Source organism: Eretmochelys imbricata, chromosome 5 (genome assembly GCF_965152235.1).
Source record: "Eretmochelys imbricata isolate rEreImb1 chromosome 5, rEreImb1.hap1, whole genome shotgun sequence".
In the NCBI taxonomy this organism is placed as follows: domain Eukaryota; kingdom Metazoa; phylum Chordata; order Testudines; family Cheloniidae; genus Eretmochelys; species Eretmochelys imbricata.
This window is the reverse complement of record NC_135576.1, coordinates 91,900,606-91,918,096: the sequence shown is the minus strand read 5'-3', so window position 1 is coordinate 91,918,096 and position 17,491 is coordinate 91,900,606. Positions and strand designations below refer to the sequence as shown.

Sequence of the window (17,491 nt, the reverse complement as noted above, 5' to 3'; positions counted from 1 at the left end):
TCAGGACGCTAAATTACGGTGACCAGACATCCTGTTTTTAAAGGGAGAGTCCAACATTTAAGGCCTTCTGCAGGTATCCCGACTTTTTATTTTTTTTAAAAAACAGGCAAATTGTCCCATATTTTCTGTCTCTGTCCCCCTCCCATCAGTACTAGCAGGACCTGTTGCTGGCTGGATCCCTGCTCCCCAGCCACCTGTCCACTAGCGATGAGTTGGGGGGGTCCAGTGGCTGACGATGGGGGTAGGTGTGCAAGGCTGGTTGTAGGGTGAAGCTGCAGCACACAGATATATCTGCAGCACACAGGGCCTGGACATTCCCCCTGTCAGTCCATCATCATCAATCCCATTTCCAGCTGGCATTGGCTGCGTGATGCAGTGGCTGGTGTGCGGGGGCAGGCGCCAAGCAGCGGCTGGTTACATGTCACCTCTGCTGCTCTCCCATCGGCCCTTTACGTGCTCTCCCTCTCACTGTCCTCTCCTTGCTTTGCCCCTTCCCCCTCAACCTCGCTGCTCCTCCATGGGAAAAGCAATACGCATATTCAATCTGAGTAGCTCATAAGGAAAATTGTTATAAACTACTGCATAGATGGCATTTGAGTCCAGTTAAGATCCATCATGTTTTTGCTACTAGGAAGGCCCTCTGTTAGAGGATGTGCAGGGAAGGGGGGAACATATTTGCACAAGGTAGTTGTGTCCAGGAATTAGATAGTTTTAGGAGGAAATTATTAAAGAGATTCATTTTATGACAAAATGCTGGCTTCTTAGAGATCCCTTGACCAGCTTACTGAATGTTCCAGTAAATAATCTACTTTTTAAACAATGCATTTATTTTTTATTGTTAGCACTTTGTATTGCATATTAACAGAAAAATGTGACTTCTCACCCACGGAATAATGGTACTGGATAATAAAATATAGACTATCCTTATAATGAAAAAGCTTTCAAATCAAGTACACACACAAGAGAAGCACCAAAAAGATAAGTACTTAGAAATTTGGTCACCCTTCTTAGCATATTCAGCCAGCCAGAATCTTTAGCCAGGTTATTAGAATATTAACTCGATCCTGAGTAAGTAACATATTATGTAGCAGGTTAAAAAGTTTTATTGTAACTTTGCCTTGATAAAGTTTAAAAAAACCCTACGAACATCTAGAGAATAGCAGAAGCATAACTCATGATTAGCATAGGTTTATAAAAACCAAACCTGATCACTCTTTATATAAATAAAAACCAGTGGACCAAGGGAATAAAATACATGCAATATTTGTAGACTTTTGTAAAAGCACTTTGCACAGTGTCTCACCATCATCATATCTGAACATTTCAGAATTGGCTTGTGCACATTGTATTGTCACAAGGACTGACAAAGGGCTGAACATCAGAAGACAAAAGGGTAACAAGAAACAGCGGCGTATTGAATCATATGACTGTCTCAGTGGCATGTTGCAAGGATCTGTGTTAGGTCTGGTGTTAACATAGTCATCTAATATATGGAAATGAACAATGTTAATAGAGACTGAAAAGCAATAGTGGAAAGCAAAGCAAACATATCTGCAATGCAGGATCATCATGCCATGGTCCAGGGAGGGGGGAGTCCCTCTATATGCAGCACTGACAAGATTCTACCTGAAATACTGAGTTCATTTTTTGACATGAAGATAAAAAAGATTATCAAGTTGGAAGGAATACAGGTTACGGTAACAGATGTCATTAAGTAGCTGATGGGACCGGGAAATATTAGAAGAATTATACTTCAATTGAAACAGTAGCTAAAGCGAAGAACAAGATAAACCAGCTATAGAAATTTGAAGGCATGAACACATGGCCTGTAACCTTGGAATCTCTCCCCCAATCTCACATAGGCTGCCTCCAAATCTTGCTTCTTCCTCCTCCACAGCATTTATTTTTCTCTGCCCACCCAGCCAGAATACTCTCCCAAGCCCTTAGCTTGGTCTCAGTTACCGTAACCCCCTTGTCTCTTCCCTTTTGATATCCACATTGCTCCTTTTCAGCCCATACAAAATGAAGCCGGCTAAGATCATCCTTTTCGTCTGCTGCTCTATGCACACACTCCCTCCCCCTCCCACCTTGAAATCCACTGATGCAGTGGAAATAGGGAGAATCAAGTTTAACCTTCCTGTCCTCACCTTCAGGACCCTTTACAACTGTGTCCCTCCCTACTCACGTTCTTTATCACATCGCCCAGAGGTAGATTAGGGGTTTGTGGGGCTCTGGGCCAGAGCAAGTGGGGGCACCTCCCTGCCCTTCCATCTGCAGTCTCCCCTGCCCCTCCCCCCAGCACTCCTACCAGGGAGCAGGATTGCAGTGCAGGGGCTTTCCCTGCCCCAACCTGCCTGGTGCTACTGTCAGGGATTGGGGTTGGGGCACAGGGGCTTCCCATGCTCCGGCAGGAGCACTGGGTGGGCAGAGTGGTTCTGGGCACCCATTTTTCCAGGGGCTCCCCAGTTGGCTGCGGACCCTGGCATGGCCCCATTGGCCCAGTAAGTAGTAAGTCACTGATATCACCATCCTGCTCTACCAGTCTTAAGCCTTTTGTTTGCTTCTCCCACAATTATCTTCACTCTTTTTTACATTGCCCTTACACACAGAAAACCCACCCCAAACTAACCCCTAAGGCTATTCCCCCTCTTCAGAGTCCTCCCCTGCAAGCCTGCTATGTCCATATCTCCCTTTATATGCAAGGTGTAAACCAATTATTTCAAAGTGTGAAGCTCTGAGCTTGCATCCAATGAAGTGAGCTGTAGCTCACGAAAGCTTATGCTCAAATAAATCTGTTAGCCTCTAAGGTGCCACAAGTACTCCTTTTCTTTTCGTGGATACAGACTAACACGGCTGCTACTCTGAAACCTTTTCTTTTTGAGAATTATAAAAGTTTCCTAAACAAAACAAACATTTTTAAAAAAAAAAAAAAGCGGCCATTTTTGAAGTAACACCTACAGGAAATGCCAGCAAATGATAGCTAGGCTGAGCAGCAGTCTGAGATAGTAGATATTATTTATTTTTAAATTAGATTATGTGAAGCCACTGAATTGTGCACACAGGTAACCTATATAGCCATGCAACCTTATTTTCCCCCCCCCTCCCATCTTCCCTCCTGCCCTTGTCTCGTATATTCCCTTGTTATAGCTTGTTTCAAAATTAGATCATAGACACGGGAAGAGTACCTGTACATTTGTACAGTGAGAACTATTAGACAAAAGCACAAACTCCCAAGAAAAATACTAAATTTCATCAGAGATTAATTTTAGACTTGGACTAGGTAAGGCCCTGAAAAATATGCTGTAGGAACAAACCTGCATCTTCAGGTTAATGAGTTTAAGGACTATAAAGGATGAGTTAGATCTTAGGGTTTTTTCGTCAGTCTCTGATTTCTACATTTCTCTGGTTAGCCAGCCAAACATAGAACTAGAATGTCTTGAGACTGTGTAGATTACTGTTCACATTCCACTTAGCTGTGCCGTTATTATTAATGCTCGGTTGGAAGGATTTTGATTACATCCTTCCTTTAAACCTCCCCAGTTCCTATGGCTGTTTCTGAGGTACAAACTGTGAGACAACGTAGGAAAATGAATTCAAGAATCCTAGCAACGTGAGTGGATTCTCCAGTCAAAACAAAACAGGATTTCTCTAGTGACTGATTCAAGTATAGTTGGTTGTTTCATTAGCTTTATGTTAATGGACAAGTCTGCATAATGACTCACATCAAGCACTATCTGTCATAGTCTCTTATTTCTGTTCATTTTTCAGGATGAAGCTAAAGAAAATTCACACAGATGGAGTGAGCAAGAGAAACTGGCATCCGTACGTTTGATGGTGTACACATATTGGCTCACTACGTTTTCCAGCGCAAGTCCCAGAGGTGGCTCATGTGTCAGAATGGTACTATATAATTTAAGCTCTCATCCACAGCTCTGATTCACTCTCTCATTCTACATTTTAAGAACCAGTGAAGGATAAGATTCTCTGATGCATCTGTCAGTACAAAAACAATATACAAGTATTACAGTGAGAGTAAGAAATGTGTCATATTTGTAATACATGATCTCAGTGTAACTAAACATGGCAGGAAGCAGAAGTGCTGATCATTTCTCTATGTACAAAAGCAACATTTGAAGCTGCCATTTACTTCATTAAACAGAAACACAATGGTCAATTAAATTAATTTACACAGAAAAGCCTAAGGAGACAACTAGAACCTGGGTCTCCTCACATTTCCATGCACCTGCTGCATCAGTTAGAAAATAATTCTAAGTATGTATTTAGCTCTGTGAAAGAAAATTATAAGATTCCCGATGAGAGATGTATATAATCTAAGGTTATGTTTTCACTGACAGAGATGTGTTTTTACAGTGAAATATCTAATGCACGTTAGCTATCTCTCTGTAAAAACATAGTAGAGACAAGGCACTTTAGTTTTACTGTGAGGTAAACTATGCACGGTCATATCACAGGTGGGTAGGGTATAGTACCAACCTTGTGGGAAGCACTGCAAATGTCTTGTTTGTGATTTGCATTTTACAGCAAAATACTGTAACCTGTGAAGGATAGTTAACACTTGTTTTGTTAAAACGGAATACATGGGGTCAAAGAAGAATCCTACAGCCCTGTTCCTGTAAACTGATCCCATTGAAGTCAGTGTGGCTCCCCAAAAACACAGGTGTCTATTCACATAGAACCGGTTGCATAATCAACGTCTCAATGTAAATTAAGGCCTGGATTCTATAAATACCTTGTGCATATAAGGACTCCCAATGAAATCAGTACTTTCACTAGTTCAAACCAGCAGTAATGGTTTACAATATTACCTACACTCTTAAAATTTCCATTGACAAGGATAACAGTAATGTTATGCACATAAAGCTTTCACCATTTTATACTTCCTTCATTTTAGAGTGCCTCACATGTACGACACGAGTCTTTCTTACGCAGCTATTAGGATTGCATCTTTGTACATATATACACTCTACAACCCCGATCTAAATCATATGTACTAGTTTTCCTAAAGGGTGATCATCAATTTGAAACTGCTTTTAATTATTTAACAAAAAAAACCTGCACACTAGATTGGAGGTACTACACCTCACCTGTAGGTTCTGCTGCTCATTTCTGTTTTATCATTTTCCTGTGTTGTTGGGGGGGCAGGGGCGTTTAGTTGGTTGGTTGCTTTTTGTTGTTTTTTTTTTTATATTACACACGCGCACACACACACACACACACACACACCCCCCTGTATGAAAGGCCTGCACAGATAAGTGTGCATACAGATTTTTTAGAGGAAATAGTGAAACTAGGTGCAAAATGTTATCAAATGCACAAAGTAAATGAGCTGGGGGAAAAACTCGGGGGGGGGGGGGGAGAGAATCTATTCTTCCTCTATTCTCTCATTGTATCACCTATGGTTACTACAGCAGGCCAATAATTTCCAGATAAGAGCAGCTTTTTACCTTTGAAATGCATGGACTTCTCAAAATAGATTGTTTATTGATTTCCTTAGCTTAAGCTAAGGAAATCAATAAACAAGGAACAAATATAAAGTCTCCACAACAAGAAAGAAAGATACATGGAGTCATTTTAGCATTCTGCATCTTCAGTGAAACACAGAACAGCAGCCACTTCACAGCTGTTGCTACTGTCAGAGAATAGGCCTCTGTACTTAAAGGTGCACTACAAAAAACAAGGTGAAAACATTCCCTTCTGCCAGTTACATCGCTACATACACAACACTAAATGACATTGGGGGTTCCAGATTTATTCCTGCTATGTGACTTCCACATCAAATATACTTTGTTTATAAGAAAAAGGATAGAATTGATTATCATCAATACTGCAAACTACTGAGCGCCCCGGTAATTCAACATCACTAGTAATAAGACTGAAGTCAGAATTTAAACAGTTCTGTGAAGGATGTTCAAGCCTCAATCCCCACTCCTGCATAGTGTAGGAAATCTCAAAGAAATAAAAAGCTAATAATTAACAAAATACTGTATGTAACACTTTCAATTCTAAGCTCTCAAAGAAATTTACAGGAGTATTATTTTTGCCCCTTTTTACAGAGGGAGAAACTGAGATGAAGAGAGATCAAGCAATTTACCCCAAGTCATAGAGCAAGTCAGTGGCACAGTTGACAACAGGAGTCAAAATACAGATTCCTGATGCTGTGCTTTAAACATTAGACCATGTGTCTCCTACTTTTACATTCTGATTGGTTAATAGGCTCCAACAGAATATACACATACAGTATTTTTATTATGTTAACAACAGTATTATGTAAAAGGATTAATTCCTTACTGGTTAAGAAGATTTTGAATAAACCACACAGTGCTAGAATTTATTTTACTATCCTGTCTGCAACAGTTTAAGTCTCTTTTAGAGTAATGCTAACAGATTTTCAGCACTGAAATATACGCAAAGAGAAGCAAAGGGGGAAAATGAAGGTTTTGGGGGTTTTTTAAGCAAATGATCATTACCCTTTCTACAGGAATCATTCATTTTTGTTTTATGGTCATACTGCACTGTTTCCAAGGTAAGCAGAGAGTATAAAAAGACCCATTAAGTGTTCTGTTTTATCTCAAGTTTCCAGGGTCACTTTCAATGACATAGCGAGTTTTCCTTTTCCTCTAAAGTAAATGTTACCAGAATATGGATTTCCTTATAACAATAAAGTAATACTTTGTACTTCATGTTTTTCATCCCTCAACCTTTCTTAAGTAAGCTTCACAATACCCTGTGAGGTCAGTAACGATTATACATATTTGCAAGGATCATTTCACTCACTACTGAAGTGCAGCCAACTCTGGGGTTGGAATGCAACAGCTGTTTAACAGTATACACAAACACCAAGATTTTGTTATCAGCTGATGTTTATACAAAATAAAAATAAAGGAAAAAAGGAAAAAAGATTTGCATGGGCAAAGAAAATGGAACAAGACTGGATATAATAATCAAAGGTGGGGATGTAGGAGAGATAGGTCATGTAAAGATTTGAAGAAAAGGACCACAATATTAAACTTGATTTAACAGGCATGGGATTGGAACAGGAGCAGAATGTGGTCTAATATGCAGGCATGGAAAATTATTTTAGCTGCTCAATTCCGGATGAACTGGAGAGAAGCAATGGAAAACAAGGAAGCCAGAGAGAAATGGCTGTAGTATTTAAGACATCAGCTAAACAAAGCATAGACATGCAGTGTTGGGATTAGTAGGAAGTGATGTATTTTCACCATGTGATAGAGAAAGGAACAGCAGGGTTCATTTGGCGACAGCTTGGATGTGACAGGAAAGAGAGAGAAAGGAGTCCGAGATGACCGAGGTTATGAACCTTGGTAACGAAGGATGGCAATAATTGTCTGCACCAGGTGAGAAGAGAGGAAAGGGCTTAGAAGGCAATGGGAAGAGACAGAACTTATCTACAGTATGTTTAATTTGATAAACCAGGACACCCAAGAGATAGCAATGCCACAAAAGTGCAAGTATATTTCTACATCAACAGGAATCATAAATAAAAGAATGTATCAGCTACCAACTTTGCTCATTATCTGGCCTGAATGATTGAGCCGTCGTCAGCTATGTACAGCCTGTCAGATGGTGACAATCTAAATCTGTAGGGAGAAAACGCAGAGATCTTATTCCCTCTTCTCAGAGGGATTCAAATCCCATTTTTTTTTTTTGTGAAAGATAACTTACTTGGCCTCCATCAAATTATGGAAACATGATTTCAAAGAAATATAAAAGTTTGGATTCAAGTGAATGCAACAAAAAATCCTAAATAGGATGTTTCCACACTGCTGATTTGTTCTGGCTCTAACCTTGAGTGCATTATTCCTGTTAAATGATCTCCCAGTTCATCAAGTGGTTGATTATATCTAGACAGAACTGAGCATCTCAGAATGCCAGAAGTCCCTACCTTGTGAGGTACACGGTACCTGCAGTTCTCTTGCAAGACAGGGGAATCCATGAAGTCATTAGGAGTGGGAGATGCTCTATACCTCACAGGAGTCACTCAGCACATAACAGGATCAAATCCATTATTTGAGGAAATTTCAGTTGTGCTGGATTGTCTTATTTATGTTGCTATTTTTTTTCCTCCACTGGCTTTGAGGGTTTTTTTATTTGTATTACAATAGTACCCATAAAGTGCTAGGCTTTGTCCAAACATATAGGATGACACAGGCTGCACCTCTAAAAGCTTATGTTCTTGGAAGACAAACAACTAATGGAGGATGGGTAGAAATCAAAACATGATTATACATATGATTATTTTAAATTAGTATCAGCTACTCCCAACTAGTAATTATTAACTGGCTAATTTTGTGTAGTGAGAAGTGCATTTTTAGCTCTTTCCTTCTTCACATAATCCGTAACAATGATAAGTCAAAATTTTTGGTACATAAGTGTATTTCAACGTGACAGGCAATTTGGAAAAAAAAAAAAAAAAGACCCAAAAGGTTATGATGTGAGTCTAACGGCATAAACAGAGATCAATTTCTATTCAGGCAGGTACATTTGCTTCTAAATTTCACACTAGAGAGAAAGGGAGAGAGAGACTAGTATTGAACAACAAGACAGCTTTGTGATATTAATAAATATCTTCAAACCCTATGAAGGTAAGAGTCAAGATTTTTTATAAATAGGAACTGCTAATATGTTTTTTGGTTTATATACCTAGCTAATAACAGTCACTGTTCTGTTTTTTTTTTTATAATGGAATTATTCAGTTCTTAAAAGGGCACACAATACATCTACAAGTGTACAAGAGTAGATCATTGTAAGCCTGTGCAATTGTATGAAAGAACAACAGAAATCTAGTTTAATACATACAGGCACAGTCTCAAATTGATCAATGGGGCTTTTGACATCCAGTTCTTGTCAAGTGCACTACTAATAATTGCACAGCTACTAATACAGACCACAGTATCACACCTTTAAATGTATCAATAAAATGTGACATGAAACACATAATTTGCATCCCCTACCTACATCTTCTATCTCCATTTCCTAATAGCTGAATTGTTACAGCACTATCAAGCAGCTCAAGGCATTTGCAGGTTATGGCTCTGACATCACTTACAGGATAAATATAAATTCACTAAATCTCCTGCCTGCTGCCTATATAATCCCTTAACCTTTCCCTTTCCACAGCTAAGGTTCGTCATCTTCATCCCTGGCTTCTTAGCTCTCTGATTTCCCTTGTTCCCCTCTCCTTCCCATTTACTTTCCAAGTTGTCAACATCTCACACGTCTTCACAGTGGGCGTCATCTCCCAATGGACACTGGTCCTTCATCGCAAAAGCTTGCTTCAGCCTACTCTATTGTTCTTCACATTTCACCGAGCGATGAGAATTTTAAAGAGAACCCTTTGGTTAAAGTTTATTTTGTAAATTGATATATTTCTGTAAGACGCAACGAGAGAATATATTAAATTTATTCAAGAAGATGGGTCCACAATTATTAATAGAAAGATACAGGAAACTGCGAATATCACATTAAATACCAACATGTTAATAGATTCCTTAAATTACAGCAGTGAACACGTGTGCTCAAGAGAAAAGGTAAAAGAAAAAACCTGTTCATAAATAATTTATCAGTTTCACAATCTAAAATAAGTCAAATATTTTCTGCAAAGGGCTGTAGAAAATTGATATAGAAAAGTCAATGTAAAATTGATGGAGCATTCACAACAGATTGTAATGACCACTCTCAGATTTGGTCTTCCCCATTCTTTAAGTCATGCACTAAGAGGTGTAAGACCTATGAGCAGATCATAACCAAAGCAGAAGAAAGTTTGTTTTCCTTTTTGAACTGAAAACAATTTTTTCCATACCCTTTTCCCCCCCTAATTTGACAGCTGGACTCACCAAGATATGTTTTAATGATAACTAAATCATTTATGTACCAAAATAGTAATGTAATGAAACTATAAGCAAATATACACATTTCTATTCAGGAAAGATCAACTCAACTGCAGCATCTTTTGTTGAGAAGGTCCTGTTATTGGAGTTTTACAGCTCAGCTGACTGAAGCATAAGGAGATCAAGTAACTTGCCCCAGGTCATTCAATATTCTTACAAATAGTCACAAAGAAAGTAAAAAGAAAAGAAGGACTTGTGGCACCTTAGAGACTAACAAATTTATTTGAGCATTCGTGAGCTACAGCTCACTTCATCAGATACATTCACTACCAGCTTTAATGTCTCAATAATAAAGTATGATTTGGAGGTGGGGAGCTCTTTCACACCAACTTTACAGAGTCTCTTAGGAGGGTCAGAGCAGCTGGAGTTGAAAGACCTGAAATGCCAGAAGCTGTTAAAGGCTATCAGATTACAGTGTAATTTAAAATTAGAAACATGTTACATTTACTAGCCTTTCTGGAGATGAGGGTTAAAATTCTACCTTTGGTCATCTATGAAAATTTAATGGTTTCACAATGTTCATGACAGACATTTGTTCACATAAAAAACCCACTATACAATTTGATAGTCCAACATAACACTCTCTACTCAAGAAAGATCAGATACTGGAATTAGCACGTGTATATCAGGATTAAAAGTATATTGGAATAATTAAGGCTCCAATTCAACACAGTATACATAAACCCATTCCTAATTTTAAGCATGTCAGTTAGTCCCATTGAACTCAATGTTTGTACAGAACCTAGCACAGTGGGACCTTTGGGCACTATTGCAATATAAACAACCATAATAATAAATATTGAAGAACAGACCCACTAGCACTTAAAATACATAGTCTCTAAGAACATGTGAGTCATAAAGCATCCTATCATCTACTCATTAAGGTATTTAGGTTATGGTGACAAAGTTTAAACCAGGATACTTTGATATTTTAACATAATATTGGCAAAACCAAGAACAGAATCCCTGTTTGCTTTGCACAACTCTCTGGGTTTCACGGTTCCTCAACAAATTCTTACTGTTCTGAATCTGATTACAGGAAAAGGTTCTAAATCCTATTTTACCATTATCCTCTCCTAAACCTTTACTGAAATCCCTTTAGTATTGTGCTCAGTCAGGCAGGTCAACTGCCTTTTGCAAATGGAAGAAGACAGTGACCACCGTACCTTTAGGTTATTTTCCATTCTGTCTACCTTTTAGCTATGCAACTATAGCTTTACCCTACCACTGCTGTAAGACTATCAAATGTGCAGGTCCCAGAACGGCTTAACCCATAAAGTAAAAAAAGTGGGAAACAAATGTCATTGCAAGAATTAGTTAAACCTCAGTCCCCAACCATTTCCTGTGTCACTCCTCACTTTGTCTAATTTGCACTCATGAAGCTAAAGAAAGCAATATTTTGAATTCTGACCTTTGAGCTACATACCTAGCCCTAAGCTACTTGATGACCTACATGAAGACAGTTCTACAGCCTAGTTGGCTAGAATCTGCAAATGCATGATTCATATTAGTCTCTCCCCAACCCACTCCATAGTATTTCACAAAAAAAAATTATTTCCAGCAGTAGACACTATTAGCCTCTTGAGTGACCAAAGTGCCACTGGAAAGAACCTTAATGCTTAAACGCAAATGCTGTTCTTATTTTTCCTTGAATCCCATTAAATTTACACAAAGAAAATTAAGCCACTTTTTTTAATCCAGTTAACCCCGAGTGCCCTTATGGTTTGGCTGAAGAATGTGCAATTCTGGTTGCACCTTTTGTTGGGCCAAATTCTGCAATGAAGTTGTGAACAGGTATACAAATGAGTATATTTGTTTAGCTTTATGTTGAAGTGCCTATTGTGAGCTCTAAAATAACTCCATACCTGTAACCTAGCTATGGTCAAGGGTATATATTCAAATAGGATTTGGCAGTGTAGAAGTTTTGAGCCAACGTGTTACAAAACTACATATAGCTGCATTTCTCACCCACACCCCCCAAAAAAGCACAAACAGAACGTGGGCACCTCTCTATTTCTTGCTACATCCGTACTGCCAGTGCTCAGATTCTGTATTTGAGGAATTAGGCTCTACTGTTCTGTTAATGATCAAAACATTACCGTACAGTGTTATCCAGCTGTCACAACTCTAGTGTTACCCCACAGCACACAACATGGGCTGCTCTCTCCCTTATGAATATGCAGCATTTGGATAACATAGCTAACATGCAAAAAAATTTTGTCCAAACAAGTTTTTCCTCAGTGATTCTGGGAAGGCATGCAGGAGTTTTGTGAAAGTGTGAGGATGTCTACTATGGTGCATGGAAATTTTAAAGTGTGTGCGTGGGTGCTCTGTTTGTGTGTACCACTGAAGAATCGGCTGAGTTGGATTTTCCTTTTCACATGCCCTATTTTGGACAAAATACACTTCATTCTCCTGCTACAAACACATCTTTTTGCCCTCTGAAAGCAAGTGGCATTGCATCTGTTCTGCATATCCACTGAACGCCCTATTGGGACAAGTCGGCTTACTTTGCTTTCTATACCTACCTTCTATTCATCTTGCATACAAAGATGAACTTAGAGTGTCAAGTAGGTTCCTGAAGAATTTTGTCCATTCAATTAAGTCCACACACATGACGCAGAAGCTGAAGCTTGGATTTTGTTCATTTGTTAGGCCTTTCTTAACTTAACTCCATTATTGAACAAAAGGAAATGTGTTTTAGGCAAGGCCCTCTATGTTCCACAGTGAAGTACCTGGATTTTTGACAGGCTGGAAAAATTGTGTGGCAGATTCTATTTAAAATTTTAAATAGAGATATTTTAAATTTCAATATTAAAATACAATCAGTACAGTAGCTATAGTCTAACAATTCAAATTTTATATTGTCTCTGCATATTCAGTTTTTGATACACTAAAGATTTTTGCATTGACAAAGTATAATTGCACTGTATATGTTACTGGGGGGAAGGTGGAGGCTTTGCCAGCTAAGCAAGAAACAGTTTGGACTTTTGGCAGATGGGAGAGAATGGAAGGCAGTTTGGGATTGTGAAACATACATTGGCTGGACTTTTTGGCTAAAGTGCTCAGCAGTGAAATAAACAATGTTGACATTTACACAGTCATCCTTAGGTTTCAGAGTCCACAACCCATATAGGAAAATGAAGATCTTCACATCTCTTAGATCTATTGTTTTGGGCTGTTTGCAGACTCCAGAAGACATCATTTATAATCAGTTTACGTTTTCAGGGTTGTCTTCATAACTATGACAGTTAAAAAGACTTTAAAATGTTGTTGTTTTTCTACATATATCGTTTTAATACCACAAATGCAACATTTTTACAGGATAACCTGACTGGTTCCATTACCATAATAAGCTAATCACCTGGCACTCACTCTGCCAAGTCCCTAGAGGACTGCACCTTTTAGCCTTCCAGACCAGAGGCCAGATTCTCAGCTGGTGTAACTGTAGCTCCAGTAAGTATATTGAACTAGTCTGATTGCAGTAGCTGAGAATCTCAACCTAAGTTCTTTGTTATATAGAGATACTCTTTTTTTCCCCCACTGATGTCGGAGATGTGCAGCTTTTTGCAGTATTAAGCTCACACAAGTGCCATTCTGAAGGACATCCAGGTTCACGCACTCATTAAAGCTATGATGTCATAACTACACTGTTCAATTACCAAATAATTTAGTACTGCATGTATACGATGTCAGTAATTCCCGATACTTCTAGGCATTTTACAAGATCAAGAATTAAATTCTACACTGATTTACACCCTGAACAATCCCATTATGTGACAGTAAATGTAGCTGCCCAGGAAGTAAACCAGAACAGAATTTGGTTCAAGCAAAAAAAAAAAAGTTGCAAAATTCATGGGTCCTGATTTTCAGAGGTGATGTGCACTCACAAATCCTAATGACTGTAATTCAAGTTGTGGGTGCTCAGTATCTCTGGAAATCAAGCCTGTGGTGACCTATGGCCTAGCAAAGGAAAAGCAGCACTCTCTTCTGACATGAAGGGCCAAATCAGTGAAGTCAGTATGGTTACCATGGTTACACAGGGAAGAATTTGGCCTCAAATGCTTACAGAATTCTCTGCATTCCTCACGAGAGGACCATATCCGAGTTTGGGTTTTATTAGGAATATTTCCATTTCACCCAAACCGGTCTGTCAAAATTACCACCACAGGCAGACAACAAACTCTGCTCCATTAGAAATTTCACAGGCTTTTCTACATTGTGTGGTTCTCTCAGATGGGTCTGTCTTTTTTCAGGCTGGTAAGAGCAAGGAAAGGTGAGCACAATTAAATCACCCTGATTTTAACTGTTCAGCTGTGTTAAATTTGATTAAAAATCCTCATGTGAGGAACTATTCTCTACCTTAAATCATGGGAAAATACCAAGAAGTTCACTTCATTCCTTCAGATATGGTTCACTTTGAATGCTATGAACTTTCTCAATGCTCAGTATTGCCTAAGCGCAAACACTTTTGGATCCTGCTTTCAAAATAATGTTTTGCTGACAATGGTAATGAGGTCCATCCATCACACACCATCATAACGAGGAACAGGTCAAACACTTCATTGGTGCATGCTGTTGTACTGGAGCTTCTTTTATCCTAGGAAACTTTAGGTACAAGGAATACTGCCCCCCCCCCCCCGGCTTTATACATATTAATAACATTTTTTGTCCAATAGATCCAACAACACTTGTAATTCATGAAGCTTCTCTGATAACTCTCAATAGGAAAATTGAGATTACTTCATGAGAATATTGAACAGAACCAGATTCCAGGCACTTCAAAATAAATAGGGGGGAGGTTAATAAATTCTCACATGGTTATTGGTCACTTTGCCAGGACAGAGTGGAATTAAAAAAAAAAAAAAAAAACACGCAGCACATCAGTCCATAGTGTATTTCAGATTTAAATTAGCATATCTGCTCTTCTGTTAAACACACCCTGAATATATTTCCTTCATTGTACACAGCAGGAGCAGCAGCAAGGCTGCCAGAGGGCGCAGCATCTGCTCATTCACATAGGAGGTGCTCTCCAATCCTAGACAGCAAAAATAAAGGACAGGTGGAAAGGGCATCCCATAGGAACTGCCTACCACTTTGCCATTAACAAGTGGTGTAGAGCCTAACGATAAGTAGGCCCTTTGGAGGTGAAAGGGGGTCTGGCTGTGACTGAATTACTTACACAGATCAAAGCACAAGGAAGTACTTATTTCCTGTGCAACAGGGCAGCAGCCCAGCTGTTCCCAACAGCAGGGTGAGGTCTGCTGCTGCCAAAAACCAACCAACACACCACACAAATCTTTCAGTGTGAAGAAGGAGATGGAACACATAAGAAAAACTCCAGGATCCACCACTATCAGAAATGCAATTTACATTCATAATCAATAGCTAATTGCTCTCAGGCAGATTTAGCATTGCAGTACCAACTGTAAACTGTGTTATACTTTCTTTGTTTCTTTTTTCCATTACAATGTTTTACAAGGAAATAAATATTTTCCAGTATGTCATGGAGACACAAACACACACACACACGGACCAGATTTGTCCCTGGTATCACTCCTAAGTCAACAGAGTTACAACAGAACAACTACTACAGCCAGCATTTCCGTTAGTCAGTTCCTAGGTGCTGGAACTAGGTGTGATGCTGCACCCCCCTGGTTTGAAGGGGTTTCCATCATACACAGTGTTTACAGTTTGGCTCAATGGCTCTCAGCACTCCCACTATACAAATTGTTATTCCAGTGAAGTTCGTTCATTTGCAGTACAGTTCTGTCCTTTCACAGCAATTCTCTAACAGTTTTTCTGGCAGTTTTCCCCAATCACTCTCTTTCCCGTAACCACTCTGTTTATTTGGCCTTTGCTTTCCCTGTCTGCTTCTCTAGAGGCTCTCACTCCCCATGTATATAACTTCTCCATACACCCGTAGTGAACACACCAGGCAGTGTGCGTGTGTGAGAGAGAAGAGAATAGAACTGGATGGAATGACACGCCTGGTGTAAATGTCAATGCACGATTATGTGCTGAAGAGCACATGGGCTAAAAGGAAAGAGCAGACGGGGGTATGTTACCAGGGAAGGGAAAATATATTAAGGGGGCCAGACCTGTAAGTGCCCCCGGCCTGGTTGATCTTGCAGAGGGACCTGAGGGGCCAGAGGGTTGGAGTATTGTGTTTTACAGCCCTGGGGCTGCCTGTGATTTAGACCAGGGAAATCCTTCCCACTCGCCCATCTTAGGGCACTCCCCACCCCATACCCCCCTACCCCGGCAGGCACCTGGATATGGCAGGAGATCTCAGAGTCGTCCAGCAGCCGGATGGTGCATTTCATCTCCTGGCTCAGGGACCTGATGCTCGAGCTCCGGAACCGGATCATTTTCATGGTCCTCCTGCCGCCTCTCCTCATGCACTCGCAGGGGGCGAACATGCACCAAAGCCCCCGTGGGGAGCGAGCCCAGCCGCCCGGGCACCTGGAGCCACCCACCCCGGGCCGCGCAGTGCAGCTAGAGCAGAGCTCGGCGGCCGCTCAGCCCCGAGGCGGCGGCTCCAGCCGCGGAGCGGACACCATCCTGCCGCCCTTGCCTCTGCCTGCGCCGCCCGAGCCCGGGCTCTTCCCCGCAGCCAGACCCCGGAGGGGGGGCGGGCGCGCGCGCGCGCCGGAACCCCAAGCCCCGCCGGCGTGTGAAGAGACTGGGAGCCCGGGGTCTGCGCCAGGGGCTGGGACCGCTGCTGCTGCTGCGTCAGGCTCTGCTCGCCTGTCTCCAGCCCAGCCTCAGCATCCCTCCACCCCTCCCTGCCCCGCAGCCCGCCGTTGCCCCTCCCTACGCCTCCTCCCCCTTCTCTCTCTCTCTCTCCCTCCCTCTAGCTCACCTCTTTTCTCTCGTGCCCAGTCGCCACCTCTTGCCTGTCGCTCTCCTTTCCCCTCTTCCCTCTCACATTCTCTTCCTCTCCTCCCTCCATTTCTTTCTTCTCTTCCCTGCCTGCTCCCATTTTTTCACCCCCGTGCCCCAGCAGACACTGAGTGCATGGGAACAAGTGGGATTAAACTAAGGGCTTGGTCTCAAAGCACCCCCAGGAGAAGGGGGTCCTTGCTGCAGATTTGGAAAAGGCAGCATCTTCCACCTTTGCAAGGAAAATTATGAAAGTGCTAAGGGTGCAACTGCTCTGCTTATTTTAGCATGGCATTTGGCAAACACACACAAGTTCCTTGACCTAAGGAGTTTATAGTACAAAGCCTCACCCGAACGTCCCCTGCACCTGAGTAACTCAATTTTGTGTTTCCAGGAGTTGGGCCCTGCTCAGAACAAAAACAGCGGGGGGGTGGTGGTGGACATGGATGGAGTAAGAAGATGGAAAGGTATAGAATGCTATAATTACAACCCATTATCACTATATCCTATTTAAGAATGTGTCTTGGAGCCACCTGACTCCAGTGAGAGCTAGTCCGTTATATGGGATATCTTCTCGTCCCATTAGCTGGTCCCTACCTATCTATGATTCGAAAGGAGAGAAAATGAAATCATTAGATCACCAGGAAGCCACTGTCTTGGCTACTGCACCATCAAGA

At 40.9% G+C, this 17,491-nt stretch overlaps 1 protein-coding gene across 1 annotated transcript in view; it reads right to left on the bottom strand.

Annotated features, from left to right (window-relative positions):
* FRMD3 (FERM domain containing 3) overlaps nucleotides 1-16,351 on the bottom strand; it is a 216,885-nt gene extending 200,534 nt beyond the window's left edge. Inside the window, exon 1 of the mRNA XM_077816390.1 lies at nucleotides 16,202-16,351. Within this exon, the coding sequence (XP_077672516.1) occupies nucleotides 16,202-16,351 (150 nt within the window). The remainder of the gene's footprint in view (nucleotides 1-16,201) is intronic.
* Nucleotides 16,352-17,491: the final 1,140 nt, after the last annotated feature.